Source organism: Schistocerca piceifrons, chromosome 4 (assembly GCF_021461385.2).
Source record: "Schistocerca piceifrons isolate TAMUIC-IGC-003096 chromosome 4, iqSchPice1.1, whole genome shotgun sequence".
Taxonomy (NCBI): domain Eukaryota; kingdom Metazoa; phylum Arthropoda; class Insecta; order Orthoptera; family Acrididae; genus Schistocerca; species Schistocerca piceifrons.
The window spans coordinates 332,359,385-332,385,379 of NC_060141.1; the positions used below are offsets into that span (position 1 = coordinate 332,359,385).

Sequence of the window (25,995 nt, forward strand, 5' to 3'; positions counted from 1 at the left end):
GACGTAGTCAAGTCGGAAACCTGTTCACATGAATCATCTGAGTACAAACGACCACTCTGCCAATGCACTGAGTGCAATGTGGCAGAGGGAGAAAATCAGTCGGTATGAAGCCTGTCGAAGATGTGGCGCCGGCCGCGGTGGCCGAGCTGTTCTAGGCGCTGCAGTCCGGAACCACGCGACTGCTACGGTCGCAGGTTCGAATCCTGCCTCGGGTATGGATGTGTGTGATGTCCTTAGGTTAGTTAGGTTTAAGTAGTTCTACGTTCTAGGGGACTGATAACCTCAGATGTTAAGTCCCATAGTGCTCAGAGCCATTTGAACCATTTGAAGGAAAGGTTCAAAACACTTCAACCATTTGCAGGAAAGGTCGTGCGGTGGTGAACAAGTATACTGTGCACAGGTAGTTGCTACAACGTTGGGTATGCCTGCGAGCACGGTGAATAAAAGCCTACGAAACATCTTGCATTGCTATCCATACACAATCATCCATATTCAGGAGTTGCTTTCTGGTGACCTGCCAGCAACACAAACGCTCGCTCTGGAATTTCTTGCTCGTATGGAAGTGGACAATAAATGGCCATGGAACATTCTTTGGAAAGAAGATGCCAATTTCAATCTCCAAGGACGTTTTAATATGCAGATCTGCAGAATATGGGCAACGGAAAATCTGCACGCACATCAACCGGTACCACTTCAGTCTGCAAAGGTGACTACGTGGTGCGGGTTGACGACATTGATTGTCGTAGAGCCGGATTTTTGCGAGGAAATAATTCCGGCCCGCATCTCGTGGTCGTGCGGTAGCGTTCTCGCTTCCCACGCCCGGGTTCCCGGGTTCGATTCCCGGCGGGGTCAGGGATTTTCTCTGCCTCGTGATGACTGGGTGTTGTGTGATGTCCTTAGGTTAGTTAGGTTTAAGTAGTTGTAAGTTCTAGGGGACTGATGACCATAGATGTTAAGTCCCATAGTGCTCAGAGCCATTTTGAAATAATTCCTGCGGATTCTGCTAACTGCACCGTCACTGGTAAACGCTCTGAGGGTCTTTCGCGATTCAACGTCATTCCAACCCTTTAACAGTGTGAATGTGTGGGTATGATTATTTTTATGCAAGATGGCACTCCTCCGCACATAAACAGAGACAGTGAAGCGGCTGATGCAGAAGCATTTCGGAAATGCTAGAATTATCGGCCGTCATTTCCCTACAGCCTGGCCGTCCAGTCACCTACAGTGACCCCGTGTGGTAAACATGTAAATATGTGGTAAATATGTTCTGGATGTGGGGTTATCTGAAAGATGTTGTGTTTAGTACTCCACGCAGCTGAATTCAGTGCACGTACTGCGCAACACATTCTGAACGCAACATGCGAGACACTCCGATCTATTGTGGAATATGCTGTTTCCCTATTTCAACATGTGGCAGAAAACGGTAGACAGCATCTTGAATACGTCTTCCGCTTGTCTCACGACAGTTATAGACGGATGTCAGTGTTTATTTTTATGCTGTGTTAGGTCTAAGGACAATTAAAGTCGATGTTTTCCCTTCAATGTGGTACGAACTTGCCGTGTTGGATGGACTCATCTAATTAACAGTGCCATAGCTGTTCACTGTTGAAACTGTGCAGTCATGCACATTGGACAGTACAGGTGGCGTAACTGTAATGTGCGTCTCAAACCGAAGCCGCCGCATTGCGATTCATCTGTGATTTGTAGCCGACCTCATTTAAGTTAAAACGTTTACAGCGCCATCTATTGGTAAATATGTTCTTTTTTTTGTTCCATGAAGTTTCTCTCTGTGTCAGTAGTATGCTGTTCAAATCTGACGCCATTCTGGGCAGTGGTTCTCTTTCTACAGCGATTTGAAACTGAAACTTTAATTATGGACACCATCTATATACATTGACGGCAAAAAATTCGCAACGCCAGAGAACAATTATTGTAGAGTAATGAAATTTCTGGAACACATTTGACTAGGTAACATATTTAAATTTGTAATATTGCGAGATCACAGGTTAATGCGAACGCGAGATGAGCCACTGCAAATATGAAATGTTGGTACATTAATAACCGGTATAATCGCCAGAACGTTGAATGCAAACACGCAAACCTGCATGAATTGTCTTTTACAGGTGCTGGATGTCAATTTGTGCGATGCAGTTCCATGCCTGTTGCATTTGGTCGGTCAAAACAGGGACGTTTAATGCTTTTGTGGATGACGCTGTAGTGGCGTCCGATGATATCCAATACGTGCCCGACTGGAGGTAGATCTGGTGATCGAACAAGCCAAGGCAACATGTCGACACACTGTAGAGCATGTTGAGTTACAACAGCGATACGTGGGCGAGCGTTATCCTGCTGGAAAACACCCCATGGAATGCTGTTCATGAATGCTGCTCATGAATGACAGCACAACAGGTCAAATCAATAGATTGAAGTACAACTTTGCAGTCAGGGAGGGTGGGATAGCTACGAAAATGCTCTTGCTGTTCTACGAAATCGCACCCTAGTCCATGGCTCCAATTAGGTGCTGTGGCCGAGCGCTTCTAGGCGCTTCAGTCTGGAACCGCGCGACCGCTATGGTCGCAGGTTCGAATCCTGCCTCGGGCATGGATGTGTGTGAGGTCCTTAGGTTAGTTAGGCTAAAGAAGTTCTAAGTTCTAGGGGATTGATGACCTCAGATGTTAAGTCCCATAGCGCTCAGAGCCATTTGAACCAAGTCTAGGTCCAGTCTGTCTAGCACGCAAACAGGTTGGATGCAAATCCTCAACTGGCCTCCTAACCATCAGGAGGCCAATTTGCACCGAGGAAGAATCCGTTTTCATGAGAAAACACAACAGACCTCCACCCTGCCCTCCAATAAGCTCTCGCTTGACATCACTGAAGTCGCAAATGGCGGTGCTTTGGGGTCAGTGGTCTTTGGTGTCAATTGGTGCTCAAAGACGATGGTCTTCCCTCTCGGTAGAGCCATGGGGCCGTCCAGAACCCGGTCTTCTTGAGACTGTACATTTTTGTGACCACTGCTGCCAGCAATCATGTACATTGGCTACATTCCCGCCAAGTCTTTCTGCAGTATCACAGAAGGAACATCCAGCTTTTTGTAGCCCCATTGCACCACCTCGTTCAAACTTAGTGCGGTGTTGATAACGACGTCTTTGACGCCTTAAAGGCATTCTTGACAAACATCAACTCACGATGTCCAATCTCCAAGGTAACTAACGCTCACGGCCGTTACAGCGTGTATTTAAAGCAAACCTAATCTGTAGCGAAAACTGAGTAGGCATCACCTTTCAGATACAGAAACACGTCTACCAACTTTCGTTTATTCCGTACACCTCCTTCTTGGTGTTGCCATTTTTTCCGTCAGTGTATATACGCCTGTAGTTATTTTGATGTCAGGTGATATCTGTCCACTAAGAACGATATGAAGTGTTCCGTTTTTCAGAAACTTTTCAGTGAAACTAGAAAGCTGGTCTTATATTCCGTACGCCCGTATTTTTCACACTACGCGGAAGTGTGGAACAGTACTGAGAACCTTCTGGAAGTTAAGAGTGCTGTTTCTACTGCCTTCTGGGTCTCGTAGACGAAGAGAGCGAGCTGCATTTCAACAATCGTTGATTCCTATAGACAAGCTTTCAATCGTCTCGTAATAGATAAAGGTCCTGTATGGTTTAGAGGGAATGTTATACCATTCTTGTTGAAGAGAAGTGGCAAGTTCACATAACGTTGATGGAAGTGGATAGGGATCACTCACCATTCTCTCCAAACTAGACAACAAAGACTCGAAAATATTGATGTATGGTGAGTATGGTGGCCAGGAAAGATGCGACACTTCATTCTCAACCTCACAAAATCAGTCCTGGACGATGCGAGCGGTGTGAACACGAGACCTGTTTTCGGGGAATGCAACATCACCACTGCGTGACCATGTAATATATCTGATCAGCCAAAATGGTCATCTAATGCTCAGCAGTAACACGACCTTGCAGAGTAACCATGAGGCTCATGGAATACTACGACACGACTGCCGAAATCACCAAACCCACGCCATGTTTCACTCTCAGGATATAGATTCTGTTAGAAATTGGAAACAGTGTGAAACTTCTTTCACTGCGTGTAATTTGATGGCGGTGAGGGGAGAAAGGAAAGGGAACGGTTTACTGATGCCAGCTGCATCGGAATCAGGAGCGACAAGTGAAAATGTGTACCGGACCAGGATTCGAACCCAAGATCTCCTGCTTGCTAGGCAGGTGCCTTAATTATTGCGCCAGCCGGGACATAGTGTTATCGCACCTACGCGGGCTATCTCGGCCGGCCCACTTTCCCACCGACCGCCACCTATCCGCAGTCCCTGACATTTCCTCCATGCTCGCTACTCTGAGATTGCCGCAGGCGGTCGGCGTACTTGTGCATCCGCACTGAAGAAGGTGGACGTGCCGAAAGAACAGACACCACCCATTCATATAATTCCTTCATTGCTCCATAGTTCAGATTTCATGGCATCGGCTCCACGTTGTCCTTTTCTGGGCATTGGCATAATTAATTAAGGATTTTGGAATGCCATCTCGTCCTGTAAGTACCTGCCTGTGGATCTTCCTTCGTGATGTTTTGTTCTGACTGGGTTCGCGAGTGCGACGTTCAGTTCTGCAGTGGCTTTTGTAACCGTCGTCCCCTTAGGCCCTTATTACACTAGGCCGCCAGGCGGCACAGCCTGACGCTGCTCGTCATTGGGAATAGATCGTTACGGAGCTTATTAGACTAAGGCAGCCAACGGAGCCGCCAGAAGCTCGCTGCCGACTGGCTGCCTTGCCCCGCCACAACGTCGCCGCCATTGGTGGCGGAGTCTTCAAAAAATGGTTCAAATGGCTCTGAGCACTATGGGACTTAACATCTGAGGTCATCAGTCCCCTACAACTTAGAACTACTTAAACCTAACTAACCTAAGGACATCACACACATCCATGCCCGAGGCAGTATTCGAACCTGCGACAGTAGCGGTCGCGCGGTTCCGGACTGTAGCGCCTAGAACCACTCGGTCACTCCGGCCGGCTATGTCAAAAGGAAATTGATTCAAATTATGACTAACAGTAGAACATTAGTAAGAACATTTAATTTCAAAAAGAACAGTGATAAGAACATTTATTTCCAAAAGTTTTGTGTATTGTATGTGTTGCATATTTGTATGTGTACACTACATATTGAAGAGCAAAGGTTCACCCATATGACTATCAGAATCTTCATTTGCTGTGACTGAAGTATCTGCACATGGAGGAGATTGTAACGGCACGTTTGCATTTGGGTATTGTTGAAAATGAGTCTGGAAAAATTGAACTTGTGGTTGTTGATCCACTAGTCCTGGCTGAGACACTGTTTTCTGTTGCACAGGATGTTGTTCCATCGGCCGTTGTGGCATGCACTGTATATGCCTAGGCTATGGTTGTATAGGATATTGTAGCATTGATGGTGGTGGCAGTGAACTCTGCAGTTCACTAGAGATACTGCTCGACCAGCGAGAACTTCCGAACTACCTTAGCCTGAAAAACAAGTGGGTGTTGCGCCGCCGGTGGCGCAATTGGCTGGCGGCCTAGTGTAATAAGGCCATTACTCCCTTACTTTTCGTGACAATCCTATTCAATGACCGATTGCCACGATCACTCAACACACACTTTCGTCCGTGTTGTGACTTAGTGGGTGATATATTTCCGCTTTTCCTTTTTGCGGTATAAATCTCCTATATGGTGCGTTTTGCAGCACCAAACACTTCGCCTACTTTGATCAAGAGCATCAATAATTTGCCCACTTTCGACTTTACTTAGCTACAACAACACGCACTCAAGACTGCAAAGAAAACTATTATTACCGCGACTGACACTCACAACCTGTTGAGGACACTACACAGGTGCCGTCCGTGGTCAAATATAACAGCGCAACCTCAAGGCCTGGCTAGCATCCTCATTTATGTTCAAGTATGTATTTCTCGTGGTGTGTCCATATTTTTGTCCAATCCCTGTAACTGTTTCTTTAACAAATAACATGGTAACACGTTGAAGTTCTAATTGTGCGTTAACTTTAAGCTATTTTTTCGAACCAAATACTAAAAACGATAACTCAAAGTCATGTTTCCTGTATAATACCTCCAAAAGAAGTGGCTTACCGGTAAAACTTTTGTATATCGTAGAGATATTTGGATTCCGCAATAGTCCTCACTATCAGAATCCGCTCCATCAGTAGACTTTTCTTTACACAGTCTGTTGTCTGTCAAACTATTCTTTCTGCATCATTCTTACATGAACTAAACAACAGAAAATTTAAGTAGTTGTTTTTTGAAGAATCTTAATAATAAAGTGCGTCTACCGCATTTTCAATGGCGTTTTTAATTCGCCAATTTACAGCTTCACCCTCTGGGCTTCAGTGGTTGGAAGTCATAAATGAATTCATTTCGACGCTACAGCGCATCAAACATGCCTCCTTAAAATAACATGCTCTAACGACACAGAATTGTCTTTGTCAGCTGCAGATTCCTGTCACGCCCAGTCCGTCGCTTTGAAATGCAGATTTGCGTTCGCCCCGTCTGATGGCAGCCACGTTCACAGTAGTGAGTTCTGCATGCAACAGACACGCGAAACAACCAGGAATCCACGACCTCGCCGAGTACGCAGTATTGTTCTGACAAAGTGAAACACCAAGCCCGAGAGATGTGATCACAATGAAATTTATTCCACAGATTAGGGACGTGATACTGCACAAATGAGTAGAACTACAGCCCTGTACTTGCACTGTGACTGCGAAGATTCACCACAGGGTAGACGTTGTGGCACGGAATCAAATAGCACCTGAATATGCTGCTCGGGACTACTCTGCTATGTAGTTTGTAGGCGCGTCCACAAAACGTCAAATGTGGCTGCAGGAGGACCTGAACGAACAAGATGCTGTCCAAGGGCGACGTGTCCGGCGAACGGGCACGCGAGGGAAGCAGTGGTAGCCGTCGTTCTTCGAAGAAGGTTTCTACACTCCCCGCCACACACAGCAGGGCGTTGTTCTGCTGAAGTATGGCATATGGAACAGCCTTCAGGAGGGTCTGTGCTTCGGGCTGTAGAACCTTTCTGATGTAGTGGTAGTTGTTCAGAACGCCCTCAAGACGTAGTTGGCGAGACTGCGTGTTGTAGGTAATGGCACCCTAAACCATCCCACTTGGCATTTGTCCATTATGACGCTCAACAATGCAGTCTGCCCAACTGCGTTCAACACGGCGACATCGAAAGCGTATGTGGTCATCACTGCAAGACAAGAGGAAGCGGGAATCGTCCGGAAACACTACATTTTGACACTCAGCACGCCAGTGTCTGCGTTCACGTGCCTATTGCAGTCTGCGGCGTAGGTGGGTTTTGGTCAGATGAAGCCGATGCTGTGACATGCGTGCCCCCATTCCGGCCCGCAGAAGATGGCATCGAACCATCGACGCAGACAGGTCCACAGCTGTTTCTAACGTCGCGCCAACACTGTTCTGTCTGTTATGGCCAAGCGGACAAGATGGCGGTCATCTCACGCTGTCGGCGCTGTGTACGCCTTCTTCCCTCCACTTATCCCACGTACGCTTCACTGTTGAAACAGCGTCTCCTGTACGAGCCGCAATGTCACACAAATACAGACCCGCCTTCCGGAGGCCGATCATTCCGCCCTGTTCAAACTCTCTTACATGGGTATATTCCACTCTGTGATGTCAGCAAAAACATAGAAGCACTTGGTTATACGTTTCCACTTGGTATGAGGGCTCGGCACCGACTGAACTTCGGGTAACACTGGCCTATCCGGTTACACAAAAAAGGTTGCGTTTGGGCGTTAGCCCTAGGTGCACACCGCCTCTCTGCCATTTAAATCACTTGTTGTGGTTCCACTGTTCTACACGTACTCTTATCGTGGCGTGTTGGAGACCATTGCTTCTGAGTATTTCGCTTTTTGCAAACAGCAGTGCACTTCAGATCTTCTGTGTCGAATGAAACACTGTTTCAATTTCGTTTCCACAGTGGCCATTCCAAGTGAGAACATCCAAGTGGTAGAATGAAGATCTTATCATTTTTGTAAAAGATCTTATCATTTTCGTCAAAGATCTTATCATTTTTGTAATAGTGACTCATTTTCCTATCCTGAGAACCTATTCTTGGAAACGCAGCTGGTTCGAAATACAGTAGAGCAGGGCCGGCCAAACGCTGCACAGTGCGCAGACGTGCGGAAGTGCTGCACATGTGCGCGCGTGTGCGACAGCGAGCGACAGAGACATCTGTTATTAGACATGTGTGCTAAATGAACGGCGACGGCTCCACTTCTCTGTGGTACAAGCAAGAGCGCAACATATCCAGTCTCGTTTACCCCTGGTGACCGTAACCTTAACAGAGAAGTACTGAGAAATGGCAAGTGCTGTGAAAAAGCAAAGGACGGGAGACCTATGTTCTCAGTCGTAGAAAAATGACTGGGAACTGCAATTCTTTTTTGTAGCCGTTGGTGAAAACTCGCAGTGTTTGCTGTGCCGCCGAATAATAGGCGGCCAGCGTAAGTTTTCAATTGAAAGACATTGCAATACATATTACAAAGACGAGTGTAGTGTACTCAACAGTGAAGAACGGCAAGCAAAATTAAATGTCCTTAAGAAAATAGATGAGACACATCAACTCGATTTTACTGTACGTCAAAGTAACTGATACTTCTTGAACTCCTAGTTTCTTGTGTTATATTTATGTCTGTTTTACTGTACGCTGTACAATGTACTGTTTTCAATTTTCCAGAATGACAACCACACTAAATCTTCACTGCGAGCAAGTTTTAAAATCGCATTAAGAATTGCACAATCTGGGAAATCCTTTCCCAAAGGGGAGTTTGTGAAAGGGTGTCTGATTGATGCTGCAGAACTTGTATGTCCCACGAAAGTTAGCAGGTTTCAAGAAATCAGTCTGTTCAAACAAACAGTGACAAGACGTATCAGTGCTATGGCCGGCGATCTGCACAGGCAGCTAATAAATACGGCTAAATACTTTGTTGCTTTCTCTGTTGCGCTCGATGAAGCAACAGATCTTACAGATACAGCCCAGGTTGTGATATACATACGAGGTGTCGATAACGCACTTTGTGTAACAGAGGAGCGACATCTGTGCGCAGAAACATGCACTACATGAACGCTGACGGCTGCGGCGTGCACGCCGTGACCCGGAAGCTGCACATGTGCAAGAGCACCGCACGCGTGCAGAATTTCTGGCCGGCCCTGCAGTAGAGCATCGATTATCCGAAACAGCTGGGGATAGGGAATGTTCGGATAACTGTTTTCGTTAATGATTACTAATCCGAAAAATCTACTGCGCCAGTGGCTCACATTGTGGGCTATCAGAGCTATCACCGAAGCCCATATCTAAAGAAACGTAGAAATTAATAAGTACCAATAATTAATAACTGCAATGCCAGCCAGTTTTCCTCACGAAGAATCAGCGCGTATGGTGAAATATGTCTCTTCCTCCACCATCGAACAGAGGGGAGAATAGAGCTCCGGAGGCTTACTGCAGCAGTCTTCACTACGGTACGGGAGATGAGTGATGCGGAGAATGCAGGAATCAGCACGCCAAGGCTTTGGAATCGCACGTTGTCATACACACACAACCGTCTCCGAAATGTGCCGAACGGAGACGACGGGGTTTTGCAACTCTGTATTGCATATGTAGTTAAAACCAATAAAGAGCGTGTTTGTGCGTTGTTACGATTTTAAAGAGATGTATTAGTATTGTGACTAGCGCTAATTCTTCGAAATGGATCTACAATGTGTAATAGAACAAATATTGAAAACGCCATTCTTGCAGTTGAAATACGAGTTGGTGATAGTAAAGTAGTGCGAGCGGCAGCGACAACTTGACGCTCTGCTCGACGAACGGAAGTGCCGTGTAGTTACGATCAGCCCCAAACAGATGCATCAGCATTCGGAAGTGCCGTGTAGTTAAAATCAACCCAAACAGATGCATCAGCATTATGTTATGATAAGTTTATGTGGCTGTCAGGTTCATGTGAACTAAATGAACATTATTGCTGACTGTGCTTCCTTTTTGCAACTGAGAAAACGCCTTGGAATACGACGGATTACTAAAATTTACCTCATTTAATCACAGCTTAGGACGAGTATAAAAGATTAAAAACGCATAAAATTTTTTTAAAGCACAAAACAGGGATCATCAACGCCCATTAAATCTTTTACAGCATTAAAAACTTGGTAGACCATTTTTAAAGGGTCAGAAAAAAATTGCTGACCGTTTGCACAATGAAGAGGTTAAAGAAAATAGAAATATATTGAAAAGATTGTTTGACCCAATGATACTTCCTGCAAATAAGAATGCTCTTTTAGAGGTCACGATGAAAGTGCGGAGTCATTAACTAAAGGCAGTAACATAGAACTGCTACAATGTCTGGCTAATTATGATGTAGCACTGTCTCAGCATTTAAAGACAGCTACCGTTTTCAAATTCACCTCGGCTCTTATATAGAATGAATGAACCCGTGCTGTGCCCAGTGTTGTTAGAGGTAAGATTAAATCAGATACTAATAGGGCTACTTTTTTGGACTCATGCTCCGTGAAACATCTGATGCCACCAATAAATGCCTAAAGTGTACTATTCTATGCTGTGATGATGGCTAAGGCAATTGCAAAGAACGATTTCTACATTTAACAAATGTAATTTCTGACCGAACAGCCAGTGGTTTATTTCAATATGTAAAAAAGACTATGTATGACTTAGAATGTTCAATAAAATTGTTACTCAAAATCAAATGGTTCAAATGTTTCTGAGCACTATTGGACTTAACTTCTGAGGTCATCAGTCCCCTAGAACTTAGAACTACTTAAACCTAACTAATCTAAGGCCATCACACACATCCATGCCCGAGGCAAGATTCGAACCTGCGACGGTAGTGGTCGCGCGGTTCCAGACTGTAGCACCTAGAACCGTTCGGCCACTCCGGCGCAAAACTGTTACTGAAACTTTCGATGTTACCGCAGTAATGGCTGGACATATTTCTGGACTTAGACTTTAATGAAAACCGTGTGCCCTGCTGCTACCTTCATCCACTGTTACAGTCACAGACTTAATCTCATACTTTCCCTGCCCATGAATTTTTTTAAGAAAACCATACAATTCTTTATTTCTCTTAACGGTCTTCTCACTTTTTTCTCACATTTCACTTCACGTACAGATTGCTCTTACAGACTTCACTGAAAAGAAAAAATGCCATTTGTCACAGCTACACGATGGAATTTTGGTTCTAGGCTTTTAAGCACAGGTCGTAACTATAGAACTCACTAATTTCTTTAGTTCAGTGGCAGAAGAATCCTGGAAGTGGTTCAGCGAAGAGGTCAGCACGGCTTCAGGCTTTGTGAATTTTCAGATATTCTTTTTGAAATATTATGAAACAAGAGCATGGACATCTGTCACTGTGCGGAAAGGTAAACGAATTTATTACCACACTGCAAAATATTAGAAGCACAGGATTTTAATAACTATGGTCAGAAACTATGAGCATTGTTGATGAAGAGAACGAAGAAAGGTCTAGAAAGGGAGACTGTTCTGAAGATCAAACCCATTCTTCGTACTTAAGAACGTTCTGCCAAGTTCTGGACACATTAATAGCTCTAACTAAATTAAGATTTGAATCACAAAAACGTTGAAATTTATGGCGTTACTGAATTCTAAGCATTTTTTGAGTTACTATAAAAATTTTCCCACAAATGTATTTTGTGAACGAGAGAACCATATGTGTCGTATTTCAGTACACTGTCTTTGAAAAATGAACTGAAGAACTTCCTAACAAGCCTGTTTAAATCATTGCAAATTACATGAACTCAAATTCACTTGATGTTATGCACATTGAAGTTTACAGACTATGTGAACTGATGTTAACATTTTCTTCTGTAAGTGCAGAAAGGAGTTTTTCAGCCTTGATACGATTTAAATCTTACTTAGGAGCAACACGAGGACAAATTCGTCTGACAAACAGGGCCTCTCTATCTTTCGAAAAGACATACATGTTTTGGTGAGAAAACACAACGAGGACTCTTTTTCTGATAGTATGACAATGCAGATTACCCACAAAGAAAGATGGCTCGAAATCATTATACATACGAGTAAACACTTATGATAAAATATAGTAACAGGTATGGTAAAGTGTTTATTTTTCCTTTTGTAACTGTTGTTTAGATTATGTTGTATTACATCTTCTTTAAAAAAAATCAGTTTCAATGTACTGCTCGTGAAGTTAACATTTAATCAACAATACCTTATTGTCCGTATCTGATACGCCTAGTGATACCCAAATAAAAATCCCAGTATACGCCACTGTGTTGTGCCCGTGTTCGTATAAATAAGAAACAAAGAAACACTGAACTAAACACTGTGAGATACGTTTTGTATCGCTCATGTAACAAACGACACAGAAAACTGGCTACCAAGCCTAGATTGAAAACCTCGAAGTGGCCACTAAAATGAGTCTACAGTTCAGAAAAAGAAATCAAAAATTTGTTTTTACTTCAGAACTGAGACTCGCAAATGGTTTAAGAACATCGATTGGGCAGTATCTTATTCTTCGTTTTATTCTAATCACTTCATAGTCGCGTCAAAGCGACGAGAAACTTACACTCTGCGTGGTCCTTCTTTAGCACAATCGTCGCCTGGCTCTTCTTCGCCGTGGATAACATTGGCAATTAGTATTTCATCGTCCGTCAATAACTAATAGCTGATATCACCAGTATCACATTCGAGTTAGTCCTGATCATGCTCTTCAAGTCCCGAAGATTCTTAAATCAGCCAAAACGCTTGAGATACAAACTGAATGTTAGGTGGCTTCCTAGAGCAGTGACAGACTCATCAGAAGGAAGGAGCTTACTCCAAGATTTCTGGTGAGTCTAAATCCTGCCATCTTCACCATTTTTCTGTAGAAGTCATCAATCTTCACTGGAAAGCACGATCACAAATTTTGTAACAGCATCATTGTTCTTTTCAGTAAATCTGTACTGTTGCGCTTCCAGCTTCATGTTCCCGAACTGTGATTGATGCACTAGCTCCTTTCTTCGGCTCGCGTATTATTTTAAGTTTATTGGGAACTCTAAAAAAAAGTGTTTACTTTTAGTCATTATTGCGAAAGGTACGACAATAGCCCGATGAGTCAAATGAGACGGTTCAGACGGCAACATAGTAACACAACAACGATGGTTCACAGGGAGCTGGAAAACGTCAAACTGGCCAACCAGCGCCAGCGAAACTTCTACATGGCGCGCGCGAAATTTGAATTTCCCGACCGGAACTCTTTCAGTTACTCGGATAATCGATGCCCTACTGCAGTACTTCACCAGTAAACTGGAAAATGTTAACCTCTGTAAACAGGAATATGTCTAACTGAGCTTTCACATTTATGGGTAGCTCAAGGGTATCGAAAGACGTCATAACAGAGAACTGCTGCTTTCTTGCTGAACTCACCTGTTGGAGAGATGTGCGCCACAGCGATCCGTTTGTCCCATTGGTCGGCACTATCACTGGAATTGACCGCAGCGACACGGGAACTGCAACAGGAGGAAACTAGTTCTAATTAGCTTCGTAGCCCTCTGCAGAGAAAATCCAGGTATATTCTGCGGGTTTGGCTGACCCCATTTCTTACTAACTGATCGAAAATTGCATACATGCTTAAAATTAAAACAACAGATTTCACAAAAATGGCATGCATTTACGAAAATGAAAAACCTGTCGACAGAAAGCGAAAAATAGTGCTCTGTATTTAAAATAGCGATTGGTTTCTGACCCTTTAATATAGAAATGTATTCGGTTGTGAATGCTTTTTAAGAGTCAGTGAAAGTTTCTGGACAGTTTTTAGAAGCAATAATTATGGAACCGAGTTGTGTGGCAGTTTAATATCGTTATGTCCTCTGGAGATATTGCCCTGATTCTGAATGAATTTGTCTACATTTGTTAACCATATCTGTCTTGCCACCTATATTATAAAGTTTCTCTCTTAACATTAAGCACAATGGTACACTCTGGAAAAGTAAAGATAACTTACCTTACAAGAAGTTGGGTCTGTGAACTGTTTCCTACTACTTTCAAGCATACATCAGTCACGAACCACTTTCTTTTCGCCACTTGCCTCTGTATACCACAAACAAGATGTTTTCATTAAGAACTTAAGAGTTCTTTTTTCAGCGATGATAGTTCTAAAAAATGCTTACTTTCACCTCTTTCGTGTTCTTGTCTTTTGTGCAAATAATGAAGCTCTCATCGTAGGTTGTATGTATTGTATTGTATGTTAACCGGGAATCCAGAAACGACGGAGAGGCTCTGTCCCCGCCGCAGCCGCAGTGGTCCACAACCCCACGACGACTATCGCAGTCCATTTCACCCCTCCGCCGCTCCACACCGAACCCAGGGTTATTGTGCGGTTCGGGCCCCGGTGGACCCCCCAGGGAATGTCTCACACCCGACGAGTGTAACCCCTATGTTTGCGTGGTAGAGTAATGGTGGTGCACGGGTACGTGGAGAACTTGTTTGCGCAGCAATCGCCGGCATAGTGTAACTGAGGCGGAATAAGGGGAACCAGCCCACATTCGCCGAGGCAGATGGAAAACCGCCTAAAAACCATCCACAGACTGGCCGGATCACCGGAGCACAACACAAATCCGCCGGGCGGATTCATACCGGGGACCAGGCGCTCCTTCCCGTCCGAAAAACCGTGCAAGACCGCACGGCCAACCGAACGGGCCTCACCGTAGGTTACTTTTCGTCTAGGGCACTTATGTCAGATTTTATCATACGCATTTTGTTTTGATGCTTTTTTTTATTTTTTGCTATGCCCTCTGTACGTTATATACATACACTAACTGTTGAAGCTTATCACCATACTTATACAAAGTCGAAAAAGCAACGATGGCAGACAATGACAATTTCCAGTTATGAATAAAAGTTCCAAGGAAGTCACATGGCGTGTCAGAATTAAGGAACACCTAATAAAATAGTTGAGTGGAATGGATACCATACTGGTGCATAATTTGACCTACTGACGTGCGGAAAAACAAAGCAAAGACGAAAGTGCTGTAGAGTAACAGAAACAATAATGGCGACCCGCTAACCATAAAAATGTGGGAAGGCTGTACATGACGAAATGAAAAGATTCTTCGAATCAAGATCAAACAAGATACTGAAGTGGCTTGACACAGGTGAAGAGCGCTCTTCAACAAAAACATTTCAGAGTTAGTAAATATGACATAGGAAATTAATGAATAAGTCACTGAAATTGTGTGCACCAAGCATGGCAGCATATTAAAGCGAAGTGTAGGCTAGACCATGAAACAACAGCATAGAATAAATCTTACACATTTTAAATGCGGTCTAGAGACAACTGTTCAAAAAGATGGGCGTAGCTGGAAATGGGGAGGTAATAGAAAGAATAGATGAAGAAAGAAGTTTATGGAAAGTACTGGCGTGATGCTAGTGAGATATCGATAAGACAGACAGGAAGAGTCAAACGGGTGCTAGGAGAGGGAGCATAGTGAACAAATTATAATACCAAAGGTTAGAATACGTAAAATGAAGGACAAAGAAACGCAGGTGTAGTAAATATGCACGGATGAGAACAACGCATCATCTAACTGATTCGCCTCGATGGGCAAGAATCCATCTTCTTCAGTGCGGATGCACAAGTACGTACGACCTCCTGCGGGAATATGGAAGTAGCGGGTATGGAGGACATGGACAAGAACTGCGGATAGGTGGCGCTAGACGGGAATGTGGGTCGGCCGAGAGGTATGCCCAGGTAGTCCGCGGAGAGCTATAATTACTGTGTTTGGGGCGGCGCAGTGGTTAACGCAACTGCCTAGTAAGCAGGACATCTCCAGCACACATTTTCACTCGTCGCCGCTGATTCTGTGTAACTTCCCAATGCAGCTGTCATCAATCGTCATTTCCTTTCCCTTTCCTTTCTCCCCCCCCCCTCCCCCCCCCCCACCTTCACAACGGTTTACCATAACAGTACGGCATCTAAACAGTTCGAAAACGTACAATAAAATTTTTTGTTGATACTCATGTGTACGTTAATGATGTTTTAGCTATACCGTTTACATAACTCGATGTAGGGATTAAAATCTTTAGTCTCATGCCTTAATTTTCCCACGTTGTTTAGTCATTATTAACAGTAGTACAGAGTCAAAATTTCTCTGTCTAGCACAAATGTGGCGAAGTTTTAATTTGTTATATTACTATGAGATCCTTTATTAAGGTGGTTAAGTACGATTACCTGAAAACAGAAATGGATAATGGAAGTTAGACACAGTTTCAGTCAGCGAAGTGTAGTGGCAGGAAGAACAGCGATTCTAGAAAGGTAAGTACAGATAGATTTACTGCTTATTGTTATTCAGTTGTGGTATGTGAGCGCTTTTTGGGCTATTTTCATTCTGAAGAGAAATTTGCTGCACATTTAGCGCGCTGTTCACATTCAAATCCGAAAATTATAATAAGCAATTAAAGCTATCATTTGTCATGTGTAGAAATCTAACGCTTACTGCGCCCGAGTGCTACTGACGAAATTCATGTCCATAAACCAAACAGCACTGATTTTACGTGCCCCGTAGTTACAGTGAAGATATCTAGAGTTTCAGCTGCACCAAGGTTCTGACGGTACCGAATGGGTTAGTAAACACGCTTAACTGATTTCTGAGCACGTGAAAAATTACTTGTTGTGAACAAAGAGATGAATATTAGCCTAAAAGAGAATGTAGCGTTCCCAGCAGTTGAAATTTGTCGTATCTTTAAGGAATGCTCCGAGAAAACTGATGTGAAACACAGAGACAATTATTATTTTACTGGCAGATTTTGAGGAGTTGCATATGCTAGCTGTAGTTTCAGTTACAGGCCCAATTTTACAATGACAGTAGTGTTTCAAATTCTGACGAATTATGATGCTCATTTTATAATTATGAACCTATGCGAAGAAACAGAAGAAACTGAGCATAATAAAACGATGAAAATAAACCCAGTCCACGTTTATGTGACTGCAAAAACGTGGAACAGTACTAAATACCTACTACAACTAGCGCAGTAGAAAATCACTGTGGGATAAAATTTTAGTTTGTAGAATCCTTCAACTTTCTGGGGTATCCTCGAGAAAAATGCTCCTCAACTTGATGAGTTAAGGGAAAAAAGCATATGAAAGTTTCCTTTAAAACAATTCTTTTCGTGTGACTTGGGATTTCATGTTGGCTTGGTTGGTTGGTTATAACTTTGCTGTTCTATAGCTTTGGGTGACTGTGCATTTCTGACTTCTAGGGAAACGGAATATATCTGATTTCAGGACAGCAGCATGAAATTGGCTCTGTCTCATAATCTTTCTACGGTCGCAGGTCCGAATCCTGCCTCGGGCATGGATGTGTGTGATGCCCTTAGGTTAGTTAGGTTTAAGTAGTTCTAAGTTCTAGGGGACTGATGACCTCAGATGTTAAGTCCTATAGTGCTCAGAGCCATTTTTTTAAATATTCCTCTAGCAAACTGTTTTTAAACTTCTGATACATTATTATTTGTAAGCAATTCATGTTATAACACTCATTAATATTGACAAAGCACAACAATAATAATAAATCCTTACTCTCACAAATGTTGGACAAATCATTAATTAAAATGAAAAATACCTTACAGCGAAAATTACTCAATCTTTAATGAAAATTCTGAAGTTCCGTGATATGGATACCTCATTCACCAATGAATCCTAACTATGCTACTGCAGTGCCAATAAATAAAAATATTACCTTCAATTCCTCTTCATACTCTTTTCATTCTTAATCACTAACGAAATCCTTCTCGTCTGTTTCACAATATTCAAATACAGATCATTTTATTTAAACACAGATGCACTTAACTTTACGTCTATATTGCCACGACTCCTCTTCTCGGCGTCTCTTTCACCACTGTACTCGCGATAGAACCCTCGCGCTCCTCGCTGCCCAGCAGCGATGACGAAAACAGGCACATCTTCCAGCGACACAGCAGTTCTGATCAAAGACTGTCGCGCCGATAATAAGCGATTCAAAACTGTCGCTTAGCGTCTGAGACATCCATAGTACGTACAAATTCCAGGCATGCAAGTAACGAACTCTCAATAGATCTGTTTCACACATATAAGCCGCCCGGGTGCCGTGCGGTTCTAGGCGCTTCAGTCTGGAACCGCGTGAACGCTACGGTCACAGATTCGAATCCTGCCTAGGGTATGAATGTGTGTGATGTCCTTAGGTTAGTTAGGTTTAAGTAGTTCTAAGTTCTAGGGGTCTGATGACCACAGATGTTAAGTCCCATAGTGCTCAGAGGCATTTGAACCATACATATAAAATATTTTCTCGACAGTGAACAGTTTCACTTGATCAATAACATGGGCGTGTTTCCATATGAATAAGTAACCGACGAATACGTATTTTTGGATGAACAGTTGCTGACAACTAGGCATTCAGAAGCTTGCTGACTGGCGGAACACTATCGAAGAACATGAAAATCAAAGAGTGTGCAAGTTGTGTTGTAAATTTGACGTTAAGACATTAGGAGATTATTTCGACCTATATTAGAAAACCGATGTCTTGCTGTTTGCCAATGTCTGTGAAAATTTCCGCGCAATTTGTCTCAAAACATACGAACTGGATCTTACCCGCTATTTCACTTCACGTGGTACAGCATTGGTTGCTTTGCTGGAAACTACTATTGCAAAATTGTAACCTATTACGGACAAAGAACAATCACATTTTGTTGAGTATGGCGTCAGAGGTGGTATTTTCGGTGTTTGAGTAGACGTGCTATTGTAAACAACAATTTTATGGTTGATAATAATGAGAATAGTAGTTAAACTTATATACGTTGATGTCAATAGTCTCTACAACTGGGCAATGATGCAAATCTACCTCTCTGATTTTGAATGGCTGTCTGTGGGTGGTTTTGATGCAACGAGCACATTGGATGATTCGGACATATGTTACAATTTAGAAGTAAATCTTGGAGATCCACAAAATATCCATGAACTTCACTCCAATCTACCACTATTTCCAGAGAAAATGGTACATCGTCATGCATCAATAAGCCCTGAGTTTTAAAGAAGCTGATTTCATTACAGAAATTTAAAGCAGTGTCTCAAAAATATTCTTATTCTAAGCAAAATTACCCGGATATTGTCATTCCAGCAATCTCGACAGATTAAGCCTATATCGATATAAAAGCTGAAAAACAGCTGAATTCACAAAAATAATTAGAAAAGATTCTTTTTTAAAAATTAATAAAAGTGTTTCTTTGGCAAAACTATGCAGAAAACATGTAGCAAGTAACAATTGTGAAGATAGATATTGGGCTGCTGCTCTGACTGCAAGAATGAATTTTAAGTATAATGTCGTATTTCAGGAAGCTTTGGTTGCTATTAAATTAAGTAGAATTAAAATTCTTTTTGACAAACCCACAGCTGTAGGAAAATGTATTTTAGATATTTCTAGGAGGCTTTTAGCCGATTTCTATTATGGGTATATCTAAAAGAAATTTGAAGTGAATAATGATAGAATGTGTTCCACAGACACACATATTTCAGATGTCACTAAAAGTGATGTGCATAGGTGGTTTCTCATTTCAAGTTATCACGACAATAGCATTTATAACATTCCATCTGCCAATAAAAAAATGTGGATTTACTGGAAGATGAATTATCGGGGACATTATTACACAATTTATAGTACTAAGGTCAAAGCTGTGTGCTCCCGAAACTAAAATACAATGAGTAATGAGTAGAGGAATAGGTGTGAAACACTTATCAGCAAAGCACTGATGATTACTGAGAATGTGTATTAAACAGCGTTGCTAAATCGACTGTTCGGTATGTAATTCGATCCAAGTTACACAAACTTTCTACTATAAAGCAATGTAAATTGGCATTAACCCTTCATACTCGATGGTAAAGTGAGCACTGTAGCGTGTGATCATTTTCGAGAAGACATGGCTTGTCATCAGCTGTGTGGGCAGCAGAAGTTGATTTAAAACTGATACAGCGGTAAAATATGGTTGCGGATGTAATGTGCTCAAATTATGATCTATATGTTGTAGGTATTGAAAAGACGTAAACTGTAATTGTAACCTACATATTGTAAATGTATTACTGTAGCCTACATGTTTTAGATGTATCATGGAACTGGAATTGTAACACAATGATCGTGGACGTGTTACGATAATTTATCAAAAAACTTCCGTAATGTACTGAGCTACATACCTCGAGTTGCGATCCGTACCCATCATGCTTGTCTGAACTTGGGGGGATATATTCCATCTTCTTTATGCACGTATCCAGTTGCCTAGAGAATATCGAGGAGTAGTTTTCAGAGATTGTATGTGCAAGGACTTAGCTGCATCCAGAGAAGCAAAGTATATTCATGGCAGACTATCACGTGCAGAGGTGACGCTATTTCCATCGCTATTGGTGGTGAATGATCTAATGACACGCCCATCCTTGAAGCAGAAAGCTCTCTTATTAGCTTGTTTCCAAGAAATAAAACAGGAAAGAGCGGAAGCGGCGTGGCTTAAGGAGGAGCTGATAAATGTGATCAGACGTGCTGAGATGGCCTTTAAGTACTGAGCTATGGAAGGGTAAATACATGTAACACAATTGGCTTAGAAGCTCTTCAGTTAGTCTGTTTACTAGAAACTACACAGAAAAGAAGGAAGGGCAGAGGCGAAGGAGTGGGGGCAAAGGGGGGGGGGGGGAGGGGTTGTGGCTTAGGAATGTAGTACTTGGCTTGGGAAAGGAAGGATGGCGTCATTTGTTGGCCCTTGCATGTAGGCAACCCAATTATCGGAAGTTAAATTTTGTGCAGAATGCCTTTTGTCCTCCGCCCATTGTCCAGAATGTCTATTAATCTTCTTCTACCGGTGGTAAAAGTTTCATACAACTGGGAAATTCCCGATGGAGATATGACAATCCACATACGAGAAGCATGTCATCTTATCAGAGTTTTCAAATACGGGGTTACAAAAGATCGTAATAAGCCGCTCTTATCCTCCACTTACATTAAAGCATTTACTAGGCACAAATCGAAGTCGCTGATCTGAATTCCTCAGTCATTTATGATATCGTTATCACAAATTAGAAACGAAGTATTGGCAGAAAACCTCCCCTGCTATTGAAGCTCAAGGTGAGTAGCTCGCTCTGAAACTTTCAGGAAGCAACGCTATAAAAATTCAGAAGATGCGCAGTAAATTATCAAATAGCCAGAGATGACATGTGCAGCAACAGCACGGGACTATTTGCTTACAGCTGTCACTGAAAAGTGAATGAGTTAAGTTCTAGCGGTTCCACCCGCGACGCAAACGCTGTCCCCAGCGTTGCGTGGGAACCAGTACCGGGAAGGCAGGCTACGACTGCCGCATACGTTACGGCCTGTTCCTTGTACTCAGGTAGGTGGCATATCGATTGTAGGCGTGTTAACGGATTTGGAAACAAGTATGAGAAATGCCTTCCGCCATTTAGCACTGCGGACATCGAAAACATCTCGTAATAGACCCTATAATCAAGAGAATCTCCTAATACTGTCATTAGCAGTATATGCTCCTGCATTTTCTTTCATGAAATAACCACAATTCTTTCCGTTAGTTGTTAGTTTTCTGAAAAAAAGTGTCAATATTTTGTTCACATATCTGTCGGAAGTTATATTTCGATGAAAAAGGATTGGTCCAACAATTGTTATTGCGATCATTGAACACCTCAATTCTTTTTCACAGGACACAAAAACTCGCGGCGTAACTAGTGAGACTTCTGAGGACTCCAGTATCCGACTGTTCTGGGAGTTCAGGTAGCCCAACACATGCACCCACGCTTCACCAGAAAAAGAGAGCGATTGAGGTTCAGTGTCCCATAGAGGGCAGACTGGATAAGCTAGTTGCTGGACTGACGCCGAAAACAGTGTCTGAACTGGTCAGCAGATGTACTGGTCCTACTAAGCTGCACAACGAGATTCTCAGTTCTTTCCAAAGCCACTCCTTACTCGTCTATTCTGCCACCTTTACGAGTCCGTGGAACAGGTCACAGCGCTTGCAGCGATCGGAACCTCCACATTATTACTTTCCAAAATGGTTCAAATGGCTCTGAGCACTATGGGACTTAACATCGGTGGTCATCAATCCCCTATCACTTAGAACTACTTAAACCTAACTAACCTAAGGACATCACACACATCCATGCCCGAGGCAGGATTCGAACCTGCGACCGTAGCAGTCGCGCGGTTCCGGACTGAGCGCCTAGAACCGCTAGACCACCGCGGCCGGCTATTACTTTCCAGGCAACGCTAGACACAGTGCTTGTCTCATACATGAAAACAATGTTTTTGGGCTCTGTATACACAGAAATTAGAGAGTTTCAAAATTCTTGAGAGAGTGTAAATCTTGATAATGTGGTAGACAGAAAAAGTTAACAGCAACAACTAAGCAAATCAGACATATACGGTATATACTGCTGCCATGAGTCAACGGCGAGTCAGCAGCGAGAGTAAATGAGAGTCAACAGCAGACAGCACGTTCGTGTCATCCATATGTATTATAAAAGAGGATGTAAGTGTATATGTTCCACATATTCCCCTAAATCAATGGATCGTTTCAAAGAAACTTAGTGCACATGTCACTTACTGTCTGGAAAGAACCAGTGTTGGGTTAAGACATAGCTACCTGTCAAAGAGGTGGTGGTGGTGGTGGTGAAAACGTTGTGCTCACGATGCACAAACAGCCAGACTACGAGTGTAGTCAACCAGTAGTTGAGAATGAGAGCACTTAGTGATTTGCAACCAAGTACACTGCTGGCCACCGTAAATGCAACACCCTGAAGGAAGCATCCGATTCAAGTGAATGTTACACCATGGGTTTGCAGCGATGAGATATGCAACTGATTAGAATTTCAGCGCAGACGCACATCACGCGCGCCCGTGGCGCCACCTCATAGCGCCATTTAAGGCTTGGCGATTTCGACGAGTGTACGTTCGGCACGTGTGTTTACCTTGTGGTTGTTTCACAAGACGATCAGTTATGCCTCGTAGACAACAGCGAACATCTTTTGATCAAGTATCCGAGTTCGACAGAGGAAGGATAGTGGCTTACCGAGATTGTGGATTATCATACAGAGAAATCGTTAGTCGTGTTGGACGAAACCAAACAACTGTAATGCGGATATGTGACCGTCGGATGCAGGAGGGTACGACGGACCGACGTGGTCGATCGCATTCACCTCGGTGCACCACTGCACGTGCTGATAGGCAAATTGTGCCCATGGCAGTGACGGATCGCTCAGTGACATCCCGAACCATAGCACAGCACATTGCGTCTGTAACGCATCATCCAGTGTCTGCGCGTACCATTCGACGCCGTTTACAGCAGAGTGGTCTGTCCGCAAGACGTCCATTGCTTCGTCTACCATTGACGCAGAACCACAGACGTCTCCGTCGCCAATGGTGTGATGACAGACGGATGTGGACGGCAGAATGGAATGACGTTGTCTTTACTGACGAGGCACACTTCTGTCTGCAGCACCACGATGGTCGGATTCGAGTGTGGAGACACCGTGGAGAGAGGATGCTGGACAGCTACATTATGCACCGCCACACTGGTCTTGCACCGGTTATTATGGTATGGGGCGGTATTGGATATTACTCTCGCATGCCTCTAGTACGCATTGCCGGTACTTTAAATGGCCGGCGCTACATATCCGAGGTGCTGGAGCCAGTTGTCCTTCCTTACCTTCAGGGCTCGGCCACAGCCATATTTCAACAGGATAATGCGCGACCACACGTGGCACGCATTGTCCAAAGGTTCTTCGTCAATAACCAGATTGAATTGCTTCCCTGGCCGGCTCGCTCTCCGGATCTTTCGCCGATAGAAAACATGTGGTCCATGGTTGCTCAACGAGTGACCCAGATTACATCCCCAGCTGCCACACCAGATGATCTTTGGCAACGTGTGGAAGCTGCTTGGGCTGCTGTACCCCAGGAACACTTCCAACGTCTCTTTGACTCAATGCCGAGACGTGTGGCAGCGGTGATCTCCAACAATGGCGGCTACTCTGGCTACTGATTCTGGCAGGAACCACATGTCACAGACGTCTGTAAACGTAATCATTTGATACTTGGTCAACATGTTATCTACAAAATAAATCTTGTTGTGCTACCTCTTGTCGTTCTTGGTGTTGCATTTACGGTGGCCAGCAGTGTATAAACATAATTTAAAACGTATACGAGACTTTTTATTGTACACACCCCACACAAAATGATGAAAGGGAAAGAAAAGGATTTTCTCTTACACCATTTTCGCTGTTCATACAGTATAACTCCTATGTGAAGTATGACATTTTACTTTAATACTTCTTCACTAACAACTCTATTCCGAACAAAAGTTTGCAGACAGTATGCACATATACCACTGAATGTACTTCCATAAACACATTGATCAGCCAAAACATTATGACCACCAACCTACTGTCGATATTGAGCGAGGAGGTGCAGTGGTTAGCATTCTGGACTCGCATTCAGGAGGACGACACTTCAAACTCACGTCCTGCCATTCAGATTTAGGTTTTCCGTTATTTCCCTAAGTCGCTCAGGCAAATGCAGGGATGGTTCCTTTGAAAGGTCATGGCCGATTTCCTTCCCCATCCTTGAAAAAATCCGATCTTGTGCTCCATCTCTAACGACCTCGATGTTGACGTGACGTTAAATCCAATCTCTCTTCTTTCCAGGTGAGTAATGACTGCTAGTCAAACACACGTGCGGTGCATGTAGTATCTGTGAGCGTGGGGCAGATTGTGATGGCTCAGAGGCTCGGCATTAGGCGAAACAAGCTGTATCATTATACGGGGTACAGAGGCGAGTGAGTGCGCCGGGCTTACCCGACTTCACTGCCACCAGCGTCATGCTATCATAATTTCCTGTGCTCATCGTACAAAGGAATGCACCATAATCTAAGAGTGGAATTAAAAATTAAAATAACTTTTCCAAACTTTGTCAATGTGTGCTACAGTCTATTAATGCTGAATAAAATCATCTTGGTTTTCAAGCTACATCAGTTCGAATAAAATTCTCAAGTTTTCGGTGGCCATCTCCGCCAGCGTCGTCAGGAGCAAAACGACTGACTGTCAGTCAGACCGAAAATTTTATTCGAATTAAAGTAGCTTAAGAACCGAGATTTTATTCCACATATGCCACCGTGAAAGACTCCAAGGACGCATAGGCCTATACTAACGTTAACGTTGTAATGTCTCAGGTTGATCAAATGTATACGTTAAGGAAACTTTACGATTTAAAAAAAGTGTGAAGCTGAATAATAAAACTACAGAGCCAAGAATTGTTTAGAATATGCAAATGTACTTCACAGTTAAAAATTACAAGTCTCAACTTGATCAAAGCAAGTTGGTTAAATTCAGCGGTTTTACGAAAAATTGAAGCCGCTAAATATTAGACTCAGAAAGCTGAAAATTCGCATGCAGAGTGAGTTTCATATTTAACTCACTACATTTGTGACACCAATAAGCTACCTCTATTACTTCTCAAGTTATTCACTAAAAACCAAATTTGGAACGAAAACGTCCTTATTCGTGGTAGACTGAATATCACTTGTATTTGTAATAGAAAGTTCTGATTACAGCACTCGATTTCATACGTGGAATAATACCGCCGTACCAACTTACAAAACTGTATTGTAAATAACAGTGGTTAGTGGTTACAAGGAATTTTAAAGTGGCAGTTAAGATGTTATGGTCTACTGGGTCAACTGATGGTTCTACGCTAAAAATTCTAGCTGGCAAAGTTTAAACGCAATCGAGCTAAAACTTTCTCATTAACTAAATCAAACTTAATTATATTTATATAAAAATTGAGAAGATCGTAAATAGTGAAACGACAGAGCTATTAATTGTGACGTGTCCGTAAAGGGAGCCATTTAGATATTGCTACCTGCGCCG

The 25,995-nt window shown here is 43.1% G+C and overlaps 1 protein-coding gene across 1 annotated transcript in view; it reads right to left on the reverse strand.

Annotated features, from left to right (window-relative positions):
• The window catches only part of LOC124795496, a 249,762-nt gene that overhangs the window by 47,553 nt on the left and 176,214 nt on the right, over nucleotides 1-25,995 (reverse strand). Inside the window, exon 3 of the mRNA XM_047259548.1 lies at nucleotides 13,488-13,570. Within this exon, the coding sequence (XP_047115504.1) occupies nucleotides 13,488-13,570 (83 nt within the window). The remainder of the gene's footprint in view (nucleotides 1-13,487; nucleotides 13,571-25,995) is intronic.